Here is a 19875-nt window from a genome sequence, read left to right on the forward strand (position 1 = left end):
AAATAGACTTATCAGTGATACGCAGCATGGTTTTGTGCAGGTAAGGTCATGTCTTACAAACCTAATAGAATTCTTTGAGGAAGTGACAAAGTTACTTGATGAGGGAAGAGCTGTAGATATCATATACATGGACTTCAGTAAGGTGTTTGATAAAGTTTCCCATGACAGGTTGATGGAAAAAGTGAAGTTGCATAGGGTTCAGGGTGTACTAGCTAGATGGATAAAGAACTGGCTGGGCAACAGGAGACAGAGAGTAGTGGTGGGAGTGTCTCAAAATGGAGGAAGGTGACTAGTGGTGTTCCACAGGGATCAGTGCTCGGACCACTGTTGTTTGTGATATACATAAATGATCTGGACGAAGGTATAGGAGATCTGATTAGCAGATGATACTAAGATTGGTGGAGTTGCAGATAGCGAGGGGGACTGTCAGAGAATACAGCAAAATATAGATAAACTGGAGAGTTGGGCAGAGAAATGGCAGATGGTGTTCAATCCAGGCAAATGCGAGGTGATGCATTTTGGAAGATCCAATTCAAGAGCGGACTATACGGTCAATGGAAGAGTCCTGGGGAAAATTGATGCACAGAGAGATCTGGGAGCTCAGGTCCATTGTACCCTGAAGGTGGCAACGCAGGTCGATAGAGCGGTCAAGAAGGCATACAGCATGCTTGCCTTCATCGGACGGGGTATTGAGTACAAGAGTCGGCAGGTCATGTTACAGTTGTATCGGACTTTGGGTAGGCCACATTTGGAATACTGCGTGCAGTTCTGGTCGTCACATTACCAGAAGGATGTGGATGCTTTAGAGAGGGTGCAGAGGAGGTTCACTAGGATGTTGCCTGGTATGGAGGGTGCTAGCTACGAAGAAAGGTTGAGTAGATTAGGATTGTTTTCGTTGGAAAGACGGAGGTTGAGGGGGGACCTGATTGAGGTCTACAAAATTATGAGAGGTATGGACAGGGTGGATAGCAACAAGCTTTTTCAAAGAGTGGGGGTGTCAATTACAAGGGTAATTTCAAGGTGAGAGGGGAAAAGTTTAAGGGAGATGTGAGTGGAAAGTTTTTTAAGCAGAGGGTGGTGGGTGCCTGGAACGCTTTGCCAGCGGAGGTGGTAGAGGCGGGCACGATAGCATCATTTAAGATGCATCTAGACAGATATATGAACGGGGGGGGAACAGAGGGAAGTAGATCCTTGGAAAATAGGTGACAGGTTTAGCTAAAGTATCTGGATCGGCGCAGGCTGGGAGGGCCGAAGGGCCTGATCCGGTGCTGTAATTTTCTTTGTTCATATCCCAGGGCTGAGATGATTATCCCCCAACAACCACCCTTCCTGGTATAACCTCAATTAATGGAGTTTTCCTGGATTCTCATAGAGTTTAATTTGATCAGGACACCTTTATGCCACACTCGGTCAAATTCTCATTAACCTCACGTCTGAAATTAATGTTGCTCACGTTCAGGGCAAAGGCTGCAATGTTGTCTGGAGCGGAGTGATTCTGGCAGGATCCAAACTGAACACTGACGAGCTGGTTATTGGTGATCAAGTCGATGATCCCTTCCGTCACTTTCATGATGATTGGGATTGGCTGAATTGGGTTTGTGTTGTTTTTGTGGGAACACCATACCTGAGCAATCTTTCACTTTGTTGAGTTGATGTCAGCGCTGTAGCTGCACTGAATCAGCTTGCATTGGGTGCTGCTCGCCCTGGAGCAGAGCATTACAGCTGCGATAATGTCTGCACCCTCAGCCTCAACATCATGTTGAATGAATTGGTTGGTGACTGGCGTCGGTGATGTTGGGAACCTTCGTAATATTGAGAGAATGACAGCACATCTGGATCACACAGCTGAAGGAAGGCATCGTCGACCCTCCAGAATTTTCCTGGAGTCTTTGGAAATTTAACATCTCCAGTACAATGCTGCAAGCAAAACCTCAGAGACATCAAAGGTATTAAGAACATTTATTTGGATGATTTTTGACTGTTGGTCAATCAGGTGAAGAAGGGTTTGCCAGTTTGCCAATTGCCAGTTTGGGGGGGGGGGGGGGGGGGGGGGGGTGGGTGGCGGATGGGTCAAACTGAGGGTTGATGCACCTGGTGTTCAATGACATGAGGCTGGGCCATTGGGGGAGGATGGTCATGGATTGGAGCCTTCTGGAATTCACCTCACTAAAGTCGACCAGCCTACCAGGAATTCAGGGACCAATCACAGTGAGACGCACCAGTCATGTGGTTTGTACAGAAGGTCTCATTTTTATACATGTTAAAAATGAATATTAACAATGAACATCAAAACAAGTATGTACAATAGTGAGGGTCAATATTTAACATTTTTCTGATAGCTTCACCTGAGCAAATAGCCAAATAGCCAGGCAACCGCGCTCTCCGACTAACCTGGGACATTGACAATGTCTGGGTTTTGGCGACTAAAACTAACTGAGTTAAATCTCAAGCTGAAAATTAACATGAAGCAATTAAATAATCAAATGTAAAACTGTACACTTAACACAATGGGTCAGTGGTGGAGATTGCGGCCAGCACACATTATTTCTGTTTGAAAAAAGAAAAGGAACTGGGTGAAGGTCTGTATTTGTTAGGAGGCTATTAACAAGGTAAATTCCACCAGGAACACCTCTCTGTGTGTAAATCAGTGCATCCCATTCACCCCATTCCCCATTTTCTGCTGCCTCCCTGGACTGTAAAATATATTGATACATACCACAGTTGAATTAATAGCCACACTCTCCCTATAAAAAGGATATCAAATGTCTTTGAGTGGTCAAAGTTTAAATTATAAACATGAGTCATGAAATTAACCTTAAGTTATGGAGTGAGACACAGATCATTGAATTGACCTACAGATAACAGAAATGGATTGGATGCGGTGTAGCCACAATTCAGTGCTGCGTTCACCGTTGTTCTCTCAAATGCCTGTATTTACAGAGCATTGGTAGAGACTCAGAACAAACCAAACCACTTCACAGCCAGTGAGGTTCTCTTGAAATCCAATCACTATTGCAATGTCAGGAACATGGAAGCCTAGTCGCACTCGGCAAGATCCCAGATCCAGAAATGTTACAACAGACCAGATAATGTGTGTTTAGAGAAGGTGATTGAGGGATAAATGTTGGCTAGAAAACTGGGGACAACTCTCCCAATTTTCTTCAAATCGCGCCTGGGATTATTTACGCTCGACTCGAGGTGCCGGGGGGGGGGGGGGGGGGGGGGGGAAAGAGGCAGGACCTTGGTTTAAAGTCTCACCCAAAAACTGGCCCCTTGCGCCAGGCAGCACTCCCTCAGTGCCGGGCTGGAGCATCAGCCTGGACTGTGTGCTCATAATGGGATTCAAACCCAAACCCTTTCTGTTTGCGAGGCAAGAATACGCTGAGCCACAGCTGAAAGCTATCGATGCAAGTTCTTTGTATAGGTGACTATTTGGATGTGATCATGGAAAATCATCTCAAAATTCTCAGATACACAAGTCGGAGGCTTGATAAAAACAGCGAGGTAGGCTGCGGAAAAATTTTAGGAAGACATGGACAGGTTAGTGGAATGGACAGACTGGTATAATATAGATTGCATAAGTATCGATGAATATACTTTAAGGAAAAGAATGGAATAGGAAGTGAAAATGCAATAGAATGACTTTGCAGATGTACAAATGCAGAAAGCTCTGAAAGTGATAGCGCTGATAGACCAATCTGAACAGCAGGCAATAGAATTTTTGGCTTCAAAATGAGTGGCATAGAGTACAGCAGTGTAGTGATTACACACTACTAGAATTTACAGTACAGGAGGCCATTCGGCCCATCGAGTCTGCACTGGCCCTTGGAAAGAGCATCCTGCTTAAACCCACTCCGCCACCCTATCCCCGTAACCACACCTCATCTTTTTGGACACGAAGGGCAATTTAGCATGGCCAGTCCACCCAACCTGCAGATCTGTGGACTGTGGCAGGAAAACGGTGCACCCGGAGGAAACCCACGCAGACACGGGGAGAACGTGCAGACGCCGCGCAGACAGTGACCCAAATCGGGAATCGAACCTGGGACCCTGGAAGTAACAGTGCTAACCACTGTCCTACTATGATGTCCACCATTAATCCAGGAAACAATTCGGAAACTTGACTTTTTTTTCTTCAAAATTAAATCTATAAATAACAAGTTACATGAGTAAAAGCAACCACAAAGTTCAGATTTCCACCCCCCCCCCCCCTCCCAAGTGATTTCCTCATGTTGCTTAGGGAAGAAACCTGCATCTCTGATCAGCCTGCCAATGTATGAATGCAGGCACAGAATGCGGTTTACTTAAATTGCCCTCTGAAGTACCCAAACGAGCCACTCAGCTGTACTAGAAACCCCACCGCCATCTTCTCATGGCAAATAGGGATGGCCTTGCCTACATCTCAAGAATAAATAATAATGTTCTGAAGTTAGTGATAAATTTGATAAATCACAGCTCAAGAACCGTATTTAACTTTGGAGGCCTCCTTGAGGTGGTGGGCAGTGTGATTCATGATGACGAAACACGATGGGGGGGGAACGATTGTAAAACGGAGAGACTTGAGATACAATACATGTTTCACTCATTTTAAAATATTACATATCATCTTTGGTTAACAAAAAGCAAAAAAAAATTAAAGATATCTCGGGAAAAGTCATTCTCGAGTTAACCATAACTGGATGAACGAGTGGAACGGACTCGAGAGGTTAAATGGAATACTCAGATTCCTTTATTCCTCATTTGATCATCACTGATCTACATCTTAACTAAGACCGGGTGGAGTTCTGTAAACCGCAGTGTGCCTACTTAGCAAAACAAATCAGCGCCAGTTTTGACATTTTCAATTGACACTCTACCCCAACCCAGCTCTAATTTTTGAGGATTTGTTCCCTTGCTCCCTCGAGCAAAAATAGAATCCGTTCCCTCTACCTGTTAGCCATCTTAAGCATTCACTTGAATCATTGCTTAATCTTCGATACTTAAGAGCACATAGGCCTCGTCCACGCAATCTGTCGCCATAATCACTGATCTGCCTCAGCCACACTGAACGACGGAACAGACAATGGCCTACTCCTGTCCCCGTGTCGGAACTGCAGAGGATATTGAATCCACTGTAAATTATAAAGAAAGGTTTTAATAAGGTCACGGGGCAGGGGGGGGGAGAAAAGAGAGAGAGACCGTTTCCATTGTTTGGGACGTTAGTTGAAATGATCACAGACAGCAAGAGGGATTCCTTGTTTGAGAGTGTGCTAAACCTGGTGGAGAACCGGATAAATATTAGAAGCAAAGAAGATACATGGCGAGGTGAGAGAGCAGGGAAGTGGGATTAGTTTTGGACTGAGCTACAAAACAGCTTGGTGGACAGAATGGGATTAATGGCCTCCTTCTGCACTGAGAGCTCCAAGGTTCCTGCAAAGTGCGGAACAGACTGATGCAGTTGGTGAATATAGCTTGCATAACATAATCCATGACTGTGCAGCCAGATAATACCCATTTATAAAAACAAAGTTCACAAGAATTCTCACTCCCGAAAGGTAGCAGAAATATATGAGACATATCAACCAGGAAAAACAGTGGGTAATTTGGCAAGTAAACTCCACAAACATAAAACATTTTGTACAGATTGGAGTGAAGGTTACAAGGGAGAGCGACACAGTGGCAAAGATAAATGATCGACTCAATTCCGGTCCTGGTGGAAATCCCGGGAACCATCCATGTCACTGATACAGATTCTGACATCCCAGCGGCATCTTGAGGAGTTTTGCTGGATGACCTAGAAGGATTGCACCAGTTTAACCTTCCCTCAGGGTATGAAATGAACTGGCTAGAATCCAGTGCAAACTGTTCATCGCCCCTTAGAAGTGGGTGACTCAATGGTATAAATAGACTTTCATTAGTGTACTTAACAACTGTTGTTTAAAGGGAATGCTAAAGCCATTGCTATATAGCATGCTAGGTATAAAGTGAGAATTCACCAGTTAAATTATACTCGATCTGCCGAATCCCTGATTGTAAAAGTCAAGTCAGTTTTTCTCGTTTGCAGCAATACACAGGTTTACCGTTGAACTCTGACACACAGCGCATGGACCACAGTGTAAAGTGCAAAAACAAACCCATTAAAAAGGAAACTGTTTTTTTTTTTGTTCCTTTCTCACAGCATCACAACCTGTGCAGAGCAAAATGTAGCAACTCCAGGAGGCTGAGTACTGGAACTCAGTTGGTTCTGGTGTCTAACAGGGAAGAGAATGAGTCCTTGTTGTATGCAGGGTGGAAAAAAGAAAGTCCTTTTCACCCATTCCAGCTCGTCTTGCCTTTACACCGTTAAACCAACAGAGTCTTCAGAGAGACAATCGCACAGGGGCAACCTGGCAATGAGAACAGAGTTTAATAGTCATTCCATTTCATGAGAGTAAAACACATGGTGGTTGGGCAGCATTGAATGTTCCCCTTACGTTCTGCAGTAATCAGAATTTGCTGCACAGGGAACAAATGGGTGATCCACAAGGAACGCTCCCTTTAGGATCTGTCGACAGTGCATATTGGTAATGTTAATAAATGGATAATTCAGGGACCCAGGCTAATGCCTTGGGGACAGACAGATAGAAGTTCAAACCCCACTGCAGCATTTAAACTCGATTAATTAAGAAATTCAATTCACCAATAATTGACCTACTCCTAATTTGTTCTTTCATTAAAAAAATCTGGAATTGAAAGCTAGCCAAGAGTATAGGTGGCTTGAAACTAACATCAGTTGTCATAAAAAAGAACCCATCTGGTTCACGAATGCTCTTTAAGGATGGAAATCTGCCTTCCTTACTTACTCTAGCCTACATGTGACTCCAGATGTGTTGACTCTTAAGTGCCCTCTGAAATGGCCTATTAAGCCAGTCAGTTGCTACAGAAAATTCTAAAAGCAATAAAACAGGGTGGGCCACCCAACATTGACTTGGGTGCGATAAATGACAACGTCACCATGGGTTCACCTGCACCAGGTAGACTGCAGCAGTTTAAGGCAGCAGCTCACCACAGATTTAAAACCAAGGTGAGGGGGAACTACTTCTCGCAGAGGGTGGTGCACTTGCGAAACTGACTGACCCATAGTGCGGTGGAGCCAGAATCATTAAATGGTTTCAAGAAGGAGACAGAAGATATATTTCTGATTTAAAAACGGGTGAAAGGGATGTGGGGAACAGGCAGGGTGGTGGATTTGGAACCAGGAAGAGATCAGCCATGATCTGATTGAATTGCGGAGCAGGCTCGAAGGGCTGAATTGACGACTTCTGCTCCTAATTCCTATGTTTCTATGAAGCCCACATCCCATAAAATATATATACTTTTTTTTTTTAAACCTTAAAATGGACTGCATAGTGCAACAAGCTGGCCACACACAGGAACCACATATTGGAAGGAACATTGCCAGCAACCTTAAATTAAGGAGTTATATAAATGGAAGTTGTTACAATCTCAAAGGATTGGAATACAAAAACGAGGATGTAAAGTTTCAGATGTGCAGGGCCTTGGGTTCCGTCTTAACTTCAGATCCGGGTACTGCAACTTGAAAGTCTACACTGGCCTCTGTGGGGTCACTTTGTCGATTCACTGGATGATACCAGGGCAGTGAATAGTTTAAAAATGATGAGGAAGAGACTGCACAAACGGGATTTGTATGCTCTGGAGTTTAGAGGTCGGACAGTGATCTGTCCAGGTCACAAGGGCTCATGAAAAGATTGACTGCCGGGTTTTCGGAATTCAATCCCTCTCTGGAATTTGGGGGAAGGAATTGAGGAGAACGTCCAGCACAAAGACAGCCCATTTGGGAAACCAGCATATGAATGAAAATCGCTCATTGTCACAAGTAGGCTTCAGATGACGTTACTGTGAAAAGTCCCTAGTCGCCACATTCCGGCGCCTGTTCGGGGAGGCTGGTACGGGAATTGAACCCGCGCTGCTGGCCTGCCTGGGTCTGCTTTAAAAGCCAGCTATTTAGCCCTGTGCTAAATCAGTCCCATGCCGGTATTTATGCTCCACTCAGCCTCGGGGAAGGACTTTCCACTCCCATTGTCGATGGGCTCAATCAGAAAATCCTGTGGGAGTCCCAAAACGCATCTTATGTAGCAGGATTTCCCATAGCAGTTGTCCCTACACACCCCTCCCCTCCCGTAGCAGTTGTCCCTACATCCCGCCTCCCCGACAATGACGTAATGGGAATCCCAATGTTTTATTTCCTAGCTTATTAGACCATCCCTCAGCCTTCTCTTTTGAACAGAAAAGAGATCAAAGTGGTTCACCCTTTCTCAACGAGAACTATCGTCTTTTTTATTATCCTTCCAAATGTATTTTCAGTCTTGGTTTTGGTCGCTAGCTGTGATCTCTGCTGGTCAGTGCCAATCGGCCAATCATTTGTCCGTGGTGCACCCCTCTGTCAAAATGTTTATCAGCATGCGGAGGAATTTTAACTTGACTTGGGTACTTGGGGAATTGGACTTCACTGTGAGCAGCCAGTGAACTGCAGGTCTCCAATCTTCCGTCAGGCCTGCTGAAAAGGCAGAATGGACAACCCCATCATACGCGTGGGACTGGGCCGTACAACATCAAAAACTGGACAATCACAGGCTCAGTCTTCAGTATGTTTGAGATAGCTGATGCCAGTGGGGTGAAAGAAGTGTTGTACCAACATTGGCTCCAATCTGTCTTGGAGAAGGGAAGGGGCAATTAAAAACAGGAGGTAGATAGAGTTCCAGCAACGGCAGTGACCATCACTAAACAGCCCATGGGTCAAAGCAAAACAGGATCAACTTTAGTAATCATTTTTTGGGGGTGGGGGGGCGCGGAAAGAGAGAGGATAGCAGAGGACACTCGCTCTTCATCCCCTAGATCCAGAGTACTGAACTCGGCCAGTGCCTTCGGGTGTAAGGGCGGAATGAAGGAACACCTGGTGATACCGGAAAAATGTTGGCCGAGGGAATTGGGAATCTTTGTATGTGAAACATAATCAATATGCATGTACACCTCACGGCACCGAGGGCACTCAGTGGTTAGCACTACTGCCTCACGGCGCTGAGGGCCCCGGGTCACTGTCCGTGTGGAGTTTGCACATTCTCCCCGTGTCAGCGTGGGTCTCACCCCCACAACCTAAAGATGTGCAGGGTAGGTGGATTGACCACACTAAATTGCCCCTTAATTGGCAAAGAATTGGTTACTCTAAATTTATATTAAAAAAAATAGAATGCTAGATTCCAAAAAAATATGGATGCTTAGTTGAGAAGTACATTTAAGATTGGGATCAATAGAGTTTTTGGTTACTAAGGAATCAAAGGTGTGGGGATAGGGCAGGAAGGTACAGTTACTGTAGAGGATCAACTATATTGAAAAGCAGAGAAAGCTCAAGTCTCTGTTGCTATTTATTATAATCTCAAAAGAGAGAATTTTTAAATGTTACACAGAATGAAGTAATTCTCCAAATACACAAACACAGAATGAGGAAAAAAGAATCTATGTTTTAAGCCCGGATTGTTAATGAAATCATCCATTTTCATAGCATTGAGATGGATCAGATACTTACCACAGAACCCCAATCGTATCCCTTGCTCATTACCACCAACTCCAACAGACGGCGACAATCAAAATGAAAGCACAAACACTGGCACCAGTCGCACCGATCACTGTACCCAATGGGACTCTGTGAACTGCAAAACAGTCAGACATTGCTATCCCATTCATGTGTAGTTTCAATACCCGAATCTCAGGATCATTTTCTGATCAGTACATCTAAAGAATCGGCTCTTTAAGCAACCACAATGCACTCTGCTGAAGGCCAACAGCAAGGATTCTCATCCTCATTGTGAAATCCATCCATGGTCCCCACCCCCCTCCCTCCCCCGCACCGCCACCCCCACATCTCTGTAACCTCCTCCAGCCCAACAACTCTGATCTCTGCGCTCCTCCAATTCTGGCAACTTATGCACCCCTGATTTAAATCGCTCCACCGCTGGTGACCTGGTCTTCAACTACCTGGGCACAGAACTCAGCAACTCCCTCCCTCGCAGCCTTCTCGCTCCCCCCCCCCTCAAAATCCACCCCCATCGCCTTGACCAGGCTTTGGGTCACTGGTCTGGATGTGTGTCAAAAGTTGCTTGATCATGCTCCTGTGAAGGCGCTATATAAATGCAAGTTACAGATGAACCAGGTATCCTGGAGTTCAGGCTCGGGACCTAGACCATCACAATCGTCTCACTGCTGCTGGAATCAGGCACGTCCGTCTGTGGCCTGGCTGCGAGGTGCAGCTCCTCGCGGTTGGAGAATGTCCTTCAGCCGGAGAGCAGGAAAGAGCATTTGATCTCATTCCTACCTCAAAGCTGATCACAAGTCAGGATCTCCGTTAACGGAGGGATCTGGGAAAATAATCGCTGATCCTTACTTTTTTCTTCCTCCCAAATGTTGCTGACATTGCTGCATCAGTCGAGGAAGTGAGGAGCAATCAATACTGCCCAAAAACAATGTAAAAGAAACAAACAGCTGGTTGTCGCTCCCCTGCGGAGGACCAAGCATGGCAGGATGTAGAACAAAGAATTTCACAACTGCATCAATGCCCCCACAAGAATGTTTTTAAACATGGCAGTTCTTTGGCCTCTGGTTCTTTCGGACATCAATAGCAGCTCCGAGATATGTAACTATCCAATGCAACCGGAGCTTAATTCAACTTCCACTGTTTTGGAATGGGATTATAGTTAATGTTCGATATTGGTCATACTCCAGACACCTCTCGTAAGAGGCTACTTATAATCAAGGCTGCCCGCTGAATAATGTCTTTCAACAGAACCGAAATAGATGCAATTCATTAGAATTACAGAGCAGGAGGCTATTCAGCCCCTCGTGTTGTCCTAACCCTTTAGAAGTGCTGTCCAATTGGTCCCACTCCTCATAGTTCTTTCCCCATTGTCCTGTGACTGTTTACGATTCAAGTATTTAACCAATTCAGTTTGCTTTCACTGCCATTCAGGCAGTATATTCCAGATCATCAGGGCGTGTCTCTAAATAAATGTAGCTTCTCACCCCTGTCCTTGCGGTCAACTATATTACAGCTGTGCAAATTGATCCTCCCCCAAAAAACAGGAGAAACGCATTGATCAAAAGCCAGAATCAAATTATTCAGGCATCATTAGACAGTGCCGCTCCACACCCCTTTATTGCAACATCGTTTGCCGTACTCACTCAAGATGAAAGACGATGACAATCCCTCATCCAGCTCCTGGTTCCATATCGAGCATGTGTAGTTCCCGCTGGGCCAGTTGTCCATTTCCAGCGTGCTCTTCACACAGACACTGCCACCCGTGCAGTTGGTCAGCTCTGTGTGCGAGTATCTGGTCAGGTTCTCCCCTAGTCCGTTTTCCCAGGACACGCTAGGAGCTGGGTACCACCCGGAGGACTCGCAGACCAGCACCACTAGGCCCAGGTCATCGGAAGGTGAATGAATGACGGGCGGCGTGCCGACAGCTGCAAAGCAAAAAGTAAACAATCTGAACGGCGTCACCAAGACAGATGGAACCTTACCTCGTTGGGTCTTCTCCTAACGCCAGCACTGCGGTTGATTTGAGGTTGTCGGGGAACAACTGCTTGGGGAACAATGACCCACTTTATGGCTGGATTGATGGAGTGGCAATAAGATCGGGAAGCTGAGGCGAGACATGGGTGGAGGCAGAATCTTGTTGAGGTTGAGGCTGCCTTCAGCAATGGCAGATTAACTGGGTTGTTGAAGTCAATATGATCTTGGGTTTCACACGCAGGGGCAAAATAAATGATGGTTAACGTTTATGAAACAAAAGATATAAGCCTCAATTCTGGCAATGTGTCCAATTCTGGCAATGACTCTTCAGGAAGGAGAAAGAGCTCAGAGAAAACGCAGAGGAAATGTATGCTAATGAGACCAGGGATGATCGACTTGAGTTATGTGGATATTGGAGAGGCTGCTGCTGTCAGAGAAGATCAATGCGTTCCCAAAATTATTTTGGAATAATTAATGAGATTCGGTATCCTGTGGCAGGATGTCAGACAACACCAATCTCAAATAATTGGCAAAGAATAAAAACAAAGATGAGGTGTTTTTTTAAATTAAAACAGGTCACCCCATCATGATATGGAACGTACTACCTGGATGGACGGTGGAAGCAACCTTCAAATTGGAAACTAGCCTATTATGGGATCTGGCCGCTGCTGGCTAGGTCCATAGAGACCTCGAAAGGGAGGAAATTTACAGGGCTATGGGGGAAAGAACAGGGGAGTGGGGCTCATTGGATGGTTTGTCAAAGAGCTGGAACATGCGTGATGGGACAAATGCATTCCTCCAGTGCTCTACGATTCAATACATAAAAGACAGTAACACTGGTGGGTGCATCAATTCAATGTTTCTAACACATGGCATCACAGGTTTGGCGGATCCTCCGGTCAAATTAAATTCCACGAGGTTTAAAACACCAGGCAGTCTGAAGCAGCAAACAAAAGGTTTAATAAGTAAGAAACCATTTTTTGTTGCACTTTCCAGCGAATGTCCAGCAAAAGAAATTTTTGATATTAAGACTTCCATTTATTGTTCAATAATGTTCTCTCGCCTAAGGTCCTGCCCTCTTAACCGTGCTCTGTAAACTGGTCTTTTGAACTTTTAAGGGCATCAGCCTTAGTCCAGGAACAATTCTCATCTCCAAGTCAGAAAACCAAGAGCCAGTGCAGAATGATCTGGACTAGAAACCAACCTTTGAAGTACACCCAACCACTTTCAATTCATTGATAGTAAATTGTTGATCTTAACAGAGCTAAACTTTCAGGGGAAACAAATTCCTTTTGGCTATAACCCGTGACTTTTTTTTATATACTTCATTGGCTGGCCTGACTGCACTGCCAGCAGAGAAGGCAGGCACAGTAAGTTCCCCTCCATCCCCCCCTTGTAATTCTCTCCTCCACTCTTTCCCCCAACCCCACCTCCTTCAATATGGGAAGTAGTATCAAGGATTTTTATAAAAGGCTCTCATTTAAGGGGAGTCATAGTTCGGTGGGCAACACTTCTGCTGCCCTCAGTCAGAAAATACTCCGGAGACCTGAGCACTCAAGTAGGCCCACAATCCCAGCGCAGTACTGAGGGAGTGCAACACTGTTGGGGGTGCTACCATTCAGATGAGACATTAAACATGGCCTTTGGGGTGGGTGTGAAGGGATTGTATGGCCACTATTTTTTGAAGGAGAGAAATTTTCCTTGGGTGTCTTGGCCAAAATCTCAACCCAACATCATACTGGTCAATATTACATTGCTGCTTGTGGGAGCTTGCTGTGCGTAAATTGACTGCTGCGTTTCCGCATTCCAACAATGACTACACTTCAAAAAAGTACTTCAGTGGCCGTGAAGTGCTTAGTTCATCATGAAAGATGCTGCAGCAATTCTTCCTCACTCTCGTCGCTGTGAAGGAATGAGGACAGTCTCTCTCCACGGGAGCAACACGGCTAACACACCTGGAGAAGCTCAGTGCTGCCAGGTAACTACTTGGCACTCATCCAGTAAACCTGCCCCTGCCTGGAAGCCTCTGATCAGCACCCAAGGCTATAAAAGGAGCCTGATCCATCGGAACTGCCGTCCTATATGCACAGCGTGAAGGAAGACTTGCAATATTCGGCCATTAGAAGGTGGGAACTAACAAGACTACAAGAGTGTTAAAGGATAGGTGGGCTGCAGAGATCTGATCCCAAGCTAAACTGACCTCAACATCCTCATGAATCGACAAGGTTGTCCTTTTCTGCCTCCACAATAGTTCCCATCTCCACCCCTTCGCTCAGCTTGCAAGGCAACTAGACTGTACTGCAGAACGATACCAATGACATGCTTGGAAGTGGAGTGGTGCCTCTCCAGTTGTCTAACCATTGGTTTCTAAACAAGGGGCTAGTTTAGCACAGGGCTAAATAGCTGGCTTTGAAAGCAGACCAAGGCAGGTCAGCAGCACGGTTCAATTCCTGTACCAGCCTCCCCGAACAGGCGCCAGAATATGGCGACTAGGGGCTTTTCACAGTAACTTCATTTGAAGCCTACTTGTGACAATAAGTGATTTTCATTTCATTTCTCGCTCTAACAGGGATATCCGTGCTCCCTCGTGGACTAAAACGAACTACACTTCCCCCGAATCCAGTCCATCTGCTCCTGAAACCTCACCCATGCTCTTGTTGCCTCCAGATTCAATTAGTCCAAGGCTATTCTCCCAACTTCCCTCAATTTCAGCATCCAAAGTTCTACTGGCCAAATCCTAACTTGAGGCCATGTCTTGTTCACCTCCTACCCCTTCAGAATGGGAAGCCTGGGCCAGACTCAGTCCCGCAGAAACAGGCCTAGCCATGACTGCCTCTGAAGAAAGTCAGTCACCAGCCCAACTACAGGGTAACGAGGGAATGGGAAATAAAGAGTCACCCTTGCCAGGGAAGTCCACATCCGAGAACGGAGAAGGCAATAAAAACAAAGTCTAGTCAGAGAACAGCCATATCCATGGACTCGGGCCGTAACAAGGGATTGATAACATTCTGCAACAAAAATCAAACCTTTCAGATCATATGTGCACCTCACAACAATCAACAGGACGATTATGGATTATACTTTACTTTTATCAGTCCAACGAGATGACAGACACAACGCATTCCAAGGCAGAGGCATCATACACATTTTAAATTACCTTGTCCAGATGGGAGCAGCAGTACTTCCAGTTGAAAGTACTCCTCTCCAGATCCCTTCTGCTTTTAAAAAGCATTGATGAATAAGGAGGCAGCAATGTGGCACATTGTGTTAGAGCTCTGACATACGACCACAAGTAATAGCAAAGAGTCTCAAGCCATGATCCCAATCCCACACACGATGATTTCCTGGACTCGCCTGGGCTGCTGTGGAAAGATGCTGGGCGCAGAGTGAGGGAAGGAACACAAACAAAGCCCAGGAGAGGATTTAATTTTGATTTTTAAAATATATATATATATCTGTATAATAAATGCTTTTAGTATCCAAGTTTAAACACTGCTTTTCTCCAATCATGATCAGACTGACACCTGTACAAGAGTTTCTGAAAGAAGCAATTAATCCATTTTATTTTAGTCAACGAAACGAGACTCCCCTATTCTTACCTCGTATACGGAGGAAGACTTGGGTCTGGATCCTTTGTGATCGGCTGGCGACAGAGAGGCTGTAGGTGCCAGAGTCGGATAGAGTCACGTTCCTCAATCTCAGGGACACGTTTCCTTTTGGGATCTCGTTGTCAAAGACCTGGGCCCTGTCTCGGTAGCTGGGGTTCTGCCCTCGGTTCCCGCGGCTGGCTGTATAATTGTAGATTATCTCCGCAGCATCCTCCTTCTTCCAAACGAAAGCCACACTGCCGACCTTATTTCTGGAATAAAGCTGACACTGGATGACGTCATCTTCTCCGGCCTTGGCCATGACCCGCTCCTCCTTACACTTCACTTTTAAACGACCTGCAAGCGACACATTCAAGAGAGGATTACCTCATTGCTATGGAGAACACATCATGAACGGCATTTCCCAATAGAAGCAATGTGCCCAAAACACATCCGAGTACCTTGAGCCGGTTCCATCATTCTTTCAGATTATAACAACAGATCTGCTCCTCCACCCCCCATCCCTCAAGAGATAACTACCCCTCTCGGGAAGTAGGATGATGCAGACAGTGTCCTTTCAAACCTTGGTACATGAATTGGGATTAAGCGTGGACTGAGGGCCAGAATGTGACTGCTGCTGAAGGGTCCAACTTGGTGTGGACCCCACATGAACAACGTTAACTAGCATCTCTGAGAAAGGAAATTGGTGCAGGACGATAGCTCCAAGGGGCTTCTGAACCTTGCAGAGAAATGGATTAAAACTGATCTGGGCAGCCTTGGAAGTTCAAGAAAACTTTAGGTTTCAGCTTTCAGCTAACCGTCGAATAAAACTGTGCCTGATGTGCACAGTCTGGCACTTTTATCAGTAATTGGAGAATGCAAAAATCATCAACAATAATCTTCACCAGAAGCCTCTTCCTCCATCTCCCACCCTGGGCTCTGTCATTACATACCCTGCCATGAAACAGCACTTGTAGTTCAAAGAGCAAACACAATGGGTATGATTGAATGGCCAGTGTGGCTGTAAAACAGCACGCTGCAGCGCAGCGTGGCCAATAGAAGCCGGGAGATCCCACTCCCGGGATCTACCCCAGCTTGCAAAACCGCGCAAGATCTAATGCGATCTCACGAGACGTTGCGATGAAAATGCCGTCCATTGTGGGCGGGATCGCTTTTTGAGGCAAATCTGCATATTGAATCGAGACAGCTGGTCTCACTTTAATGTGCCGATTCCCGAGGTACCCGAGGCGTTGGGATCGCCGATTCCAGAGGTACCCGAGGCGTTGGGATCGCCGATTCCAGAGGCGTTGGGACCTATCCCCTTCGCCTCAGAGACCTCCGGCGAGCGTCGTTTAACACTGGTCTTCATAAACAGGATAGGAGGACTTCGGATCCCCAGGGGAGACCCCCACGAGTGCTATTCCGTCAGGAATCTCTGAGAAAACTGATCTGGTCCATCTTGGAAGGTCGATAAAACGATAGGTTTCAGAATGGCGCTCGTGAGGGTCTCCCAGCAGATCGCAAGTCCTCATGTCTATGCCCTTTGGGCAAGGTGGTACCCTGGCACTGCTGGTGCCACCCGAGCACTGCCAGCCTGGGTGCCATACTGGCCCTGGTAAGGGCATTGCCAGATTGGCATTTCTAAGGTGGCAAGCTGGCATTTTGTGTGCAGCGGTGATCGGTATTGCCCTGCGAGCGCTGGGAAATACGCAGCTAAACGCGCTCGCTGTGGGAATTTGTTCCCATTTAGTTCAATCGCGCCCATCGTTTTGAAATGGTGAATTCCCCTTTTAGCATCCACCAGCTGATAAAGTGAAGTCAAAGATTGTCGGCTTTTGGAATGTTCAACTTAGTTTGGATCGAAATCAGAATGTTGATATCACATCATTGACTCCTTACAGGGGTGGGGAAATACAGAGCCAGTGGTGAGAACTGTTTGTTTCCACCTGCCACACCCTCCAATCAGAAAAAGGACAAATAGACAACAGGCCAGATGTCGAAACAACTTTCAGAGGGAAATAAAATGAACCTTCCACCCTTACCAATGTTTAATTTTTAAAAGATTCGCTCTTGTGGACATTAAAGTGTGTTGAACTCTAGGTGGTGCTCTAGACGAGGGGCTAGTGGCGTTGTCGGAATGACACTGGACTCATGATCCAGAGACCCAGGGTGATGATTATCATAGAATTTACGGTGCAGAAGGAGGCCATTCAGCCCATCGAGTCTGCGCCGGCTCTTGGAAAGAGCACCCCACCCAAGGTCAACACCCCCGCCCCATCCCCATAACCCAGTAACCCCACCCAACACTAAGGACAATTTTGGATACGAAGGGCAATTTATCATGGCCAATCCACCTAACCTGCACATCTTTGGACTGTGGGAGGAAACCGGAGCACCCGGAGGAAACCCACGCACACATGGGGAGGATGTGCAGACTCAGCACAGACAGTGACCCAAGCCGGAATCGAACCTGGGACCCTGGAGCTGTGAAGCAATTGTGCTATCCACAAGGCTACCGTGCTGCCCACTGCTCCATGATCTGGGGACATGGGTTCAAATCCCACCAAGGAAGCTGGCGAAATTTAAATTCAAAGCTAGTCTCAGTAATGGTGACCATGAAACCAGTGTCAATTGGTGCGAATACGCATCTGGTTCACTAATATCTTTTAGGGAAGGAAATCTGTCGTCCTTACCTGGCCTGGCCTACATGTGACTGTGGGCCAGATTATCAGAGTTGGCCAGACAGCTGGTTCGTGATGCAGAGCGAGGCCAGCAACGCGGGTTCAATTCCCCCAGGCTGAGGTTATTCATGAAGGCCCCGCCTTCTCAACCTTGTCTCTCGCCTGAGCTGTGGTGACCCTCAGGTTAAATCACCACCAGTCAGCTCTCCCCCTCAAAGGGGAAAGCAGCCTGTGGTCATCTGGGACTATGGGGACTTTACTCTTACATGTGACTCCAGACCGAGAACGATATCAATGGCCCTCTGAAAAGCTGTGATCAAAGGTAATTGGGGATGCTGGCCTTGTCAACATTAAATAATTTTTAAAAAATCTCTCACAATTTTATTCACACATATGCTGCCAAAATTGCACACTAAAAATCCGACTGGGTGAAAGGAATCTCGACAAAGACCGAGGTTTTAAATCATCTGTCCTAATATCTCGTTACGTGGCTCAATGTCAAATTTTAATTTGACTCTTTTGAACCACATTACAAGCTAACCATTGCTTTGAGAAATGCAACTTATTGCTGCCCAACGCTTTCTTTCTCATTTTATTCAGACTTAGAGAACAGCAATCTGACAGCCAATTCCTCCAGCTATTGATACTGGCGAAAAGAATGTCGTTAGCAGTCAAGAGATTGAGCCAAGATTCAAGGCATCACAGCCAAGCAACTGATTAAGAAATCACTGCTTATCTGGTTTGCAAACATAGAACTTTACCCACACAAGGTCACTCCAGCCATTGTGTCAATGCCAGCTCTCAAAAGAATCATCCACTGCTCTCGCCACCCCCCCACCATTTTCTGAAATGTTTATTTCCCAAGGATCTATCCACTTCATTTAATTAATTGTACACGCCAACAGAAAAGTTAATTAATGGTATGAAGGAATCTGGCTGTCGCGGTACACGTCAAAAAGTTAGTGTGCAGGCTGTGCAAGTAATTAGGAAGGCAAATGGGACGTTGGGAGTTTACTGCAGACAAAGGGGTAGATTATAAAAAGGAGGGAAGTTTTGCTGCGGCTGTACAGGACCTCGGTGAGACCACATCTGGAACACTGCTTTTGCTTCCTTATTTGAAAAAATACATAATTGCATCAGAAGTTCAGAGGAAGTTCACTTGACGCATTCCTGAGATAAAAGGCTGGTGTTATTGAGAAAGGTTCAACAGTTTGGGCCGAACCCGTTGGGAGTTTAGAACAATGAGAGGAGCTATTATTGCAACACACAACATCCCAAGGAGACTTGACAGGGTGAATACCGGAAAGATGTTTCCTCTTGTGATGATGGGGGGTGGGGGGGTGTGAGAGAGAGAGAGAGAGACATGAAAACTGGGACAGTAGGTTAAAAATAAGGGGTCTAAGATGAAGGAGAGGGGGATTTATTTTCCTCTCGGAGATGTAGAGTCTGTGGAGTTGTCTTCCCCAGGGAGCAGTGGGGGCTGGGTCCCTGCATTTATTCAAAGTGGAGTTTGATAGATCTTTGACAGACGAGCAAAGGGCTATGGAACCAGAAAGGAAAGTGGAATTGAGGCCACAACCAGATCGGCCATGATCTTATAGAATGGCGGAGCTGGCATTTTAACGTCCAAAGTAATCCGATTGCTTCCAATTTCCTACCAGCAGCTGGAGGACAGAAGGGAAACGAACACGAGAGAGAGCGATACGCACAAATGAGAAAAAACTGCACTCTCTGTATCGATCCCTATCGCTGCAAAGAGAATAGAAAGTGAAACTATTGAGTTCCCGGTTTTGCATTGTACAGATGACGATTTCTATCAGAACCACAGGATCTGTCAACGTGTTCCCTGCTGCGAGAAGTCTCCATTCAGCAAAGGGGATAAAAAAAACGTTGGGGAGCATTAGCAGGTTGCACAATCGGATGGCAAAATCAATGGACAGGCTTAGAAAAGGACAGGAGGGGAGAATGTTACATTGGCTAGGCAGTGGGTTCCGATCATTCATATGTATTAATTAATAAAAATGTACATCTTTATAAAAACATAGAAATTCACAGCTCGTGCTTC

The 19875-nt window shown here is 45.9% G+C and overlaps 1 protein-coding gene across 1 annotated transcript in view; it reads right to left on the reverse strand.

The window, feature by feature from the left end:
* Positions 1 to 2230: 2230 nt before the first annotated feature.
* LOC140428227 (butyrophilin-like protein 2) overlaps positions 2231 to 19875 on the reverse strand; it is a 100723-nt gene continuing 83078 nt past the window's right edge. Inside the window, exons 3-6 of the mRNA XM_072514471.1 lie at positions 15142 to 15486; positions 11212 to 11493; positions 9563 to 9686; positions 2231 to 6365 (exon numbers count right to left, since the gene is read on the reverse strand). Of these exons, the coding sequence (XP_072370572.1) occupies positions 9592 to 9686; positions 11212 to 11493; positions 15142 to 15486 (722 nt within the window). The 3' untranslated portion in view covers positions 2231 to 6365; positions 9563 to 9591. The remainder of the gene's footprint in view (positions 6366 to 9562; positions 9687 to 11211; positions 11494 to 15141; positions 15487 to 19875) is intronic.

Source organism: Scyliorhinus torazame, chromosome 1 (assembly GCF_047496885.1).
Source record: "Scyliorhinus torazame isolate Kashiwa2021f chromosome 1, sScyTor2.1, whole genome shotgun sequence".
NCBI lineage: Eukaryota > Metazoa > Chordata > Chondrichthyes > Carcharhiniformes > Scyliorhinidae > Scyliorhinus > Scyliorhinus torazame.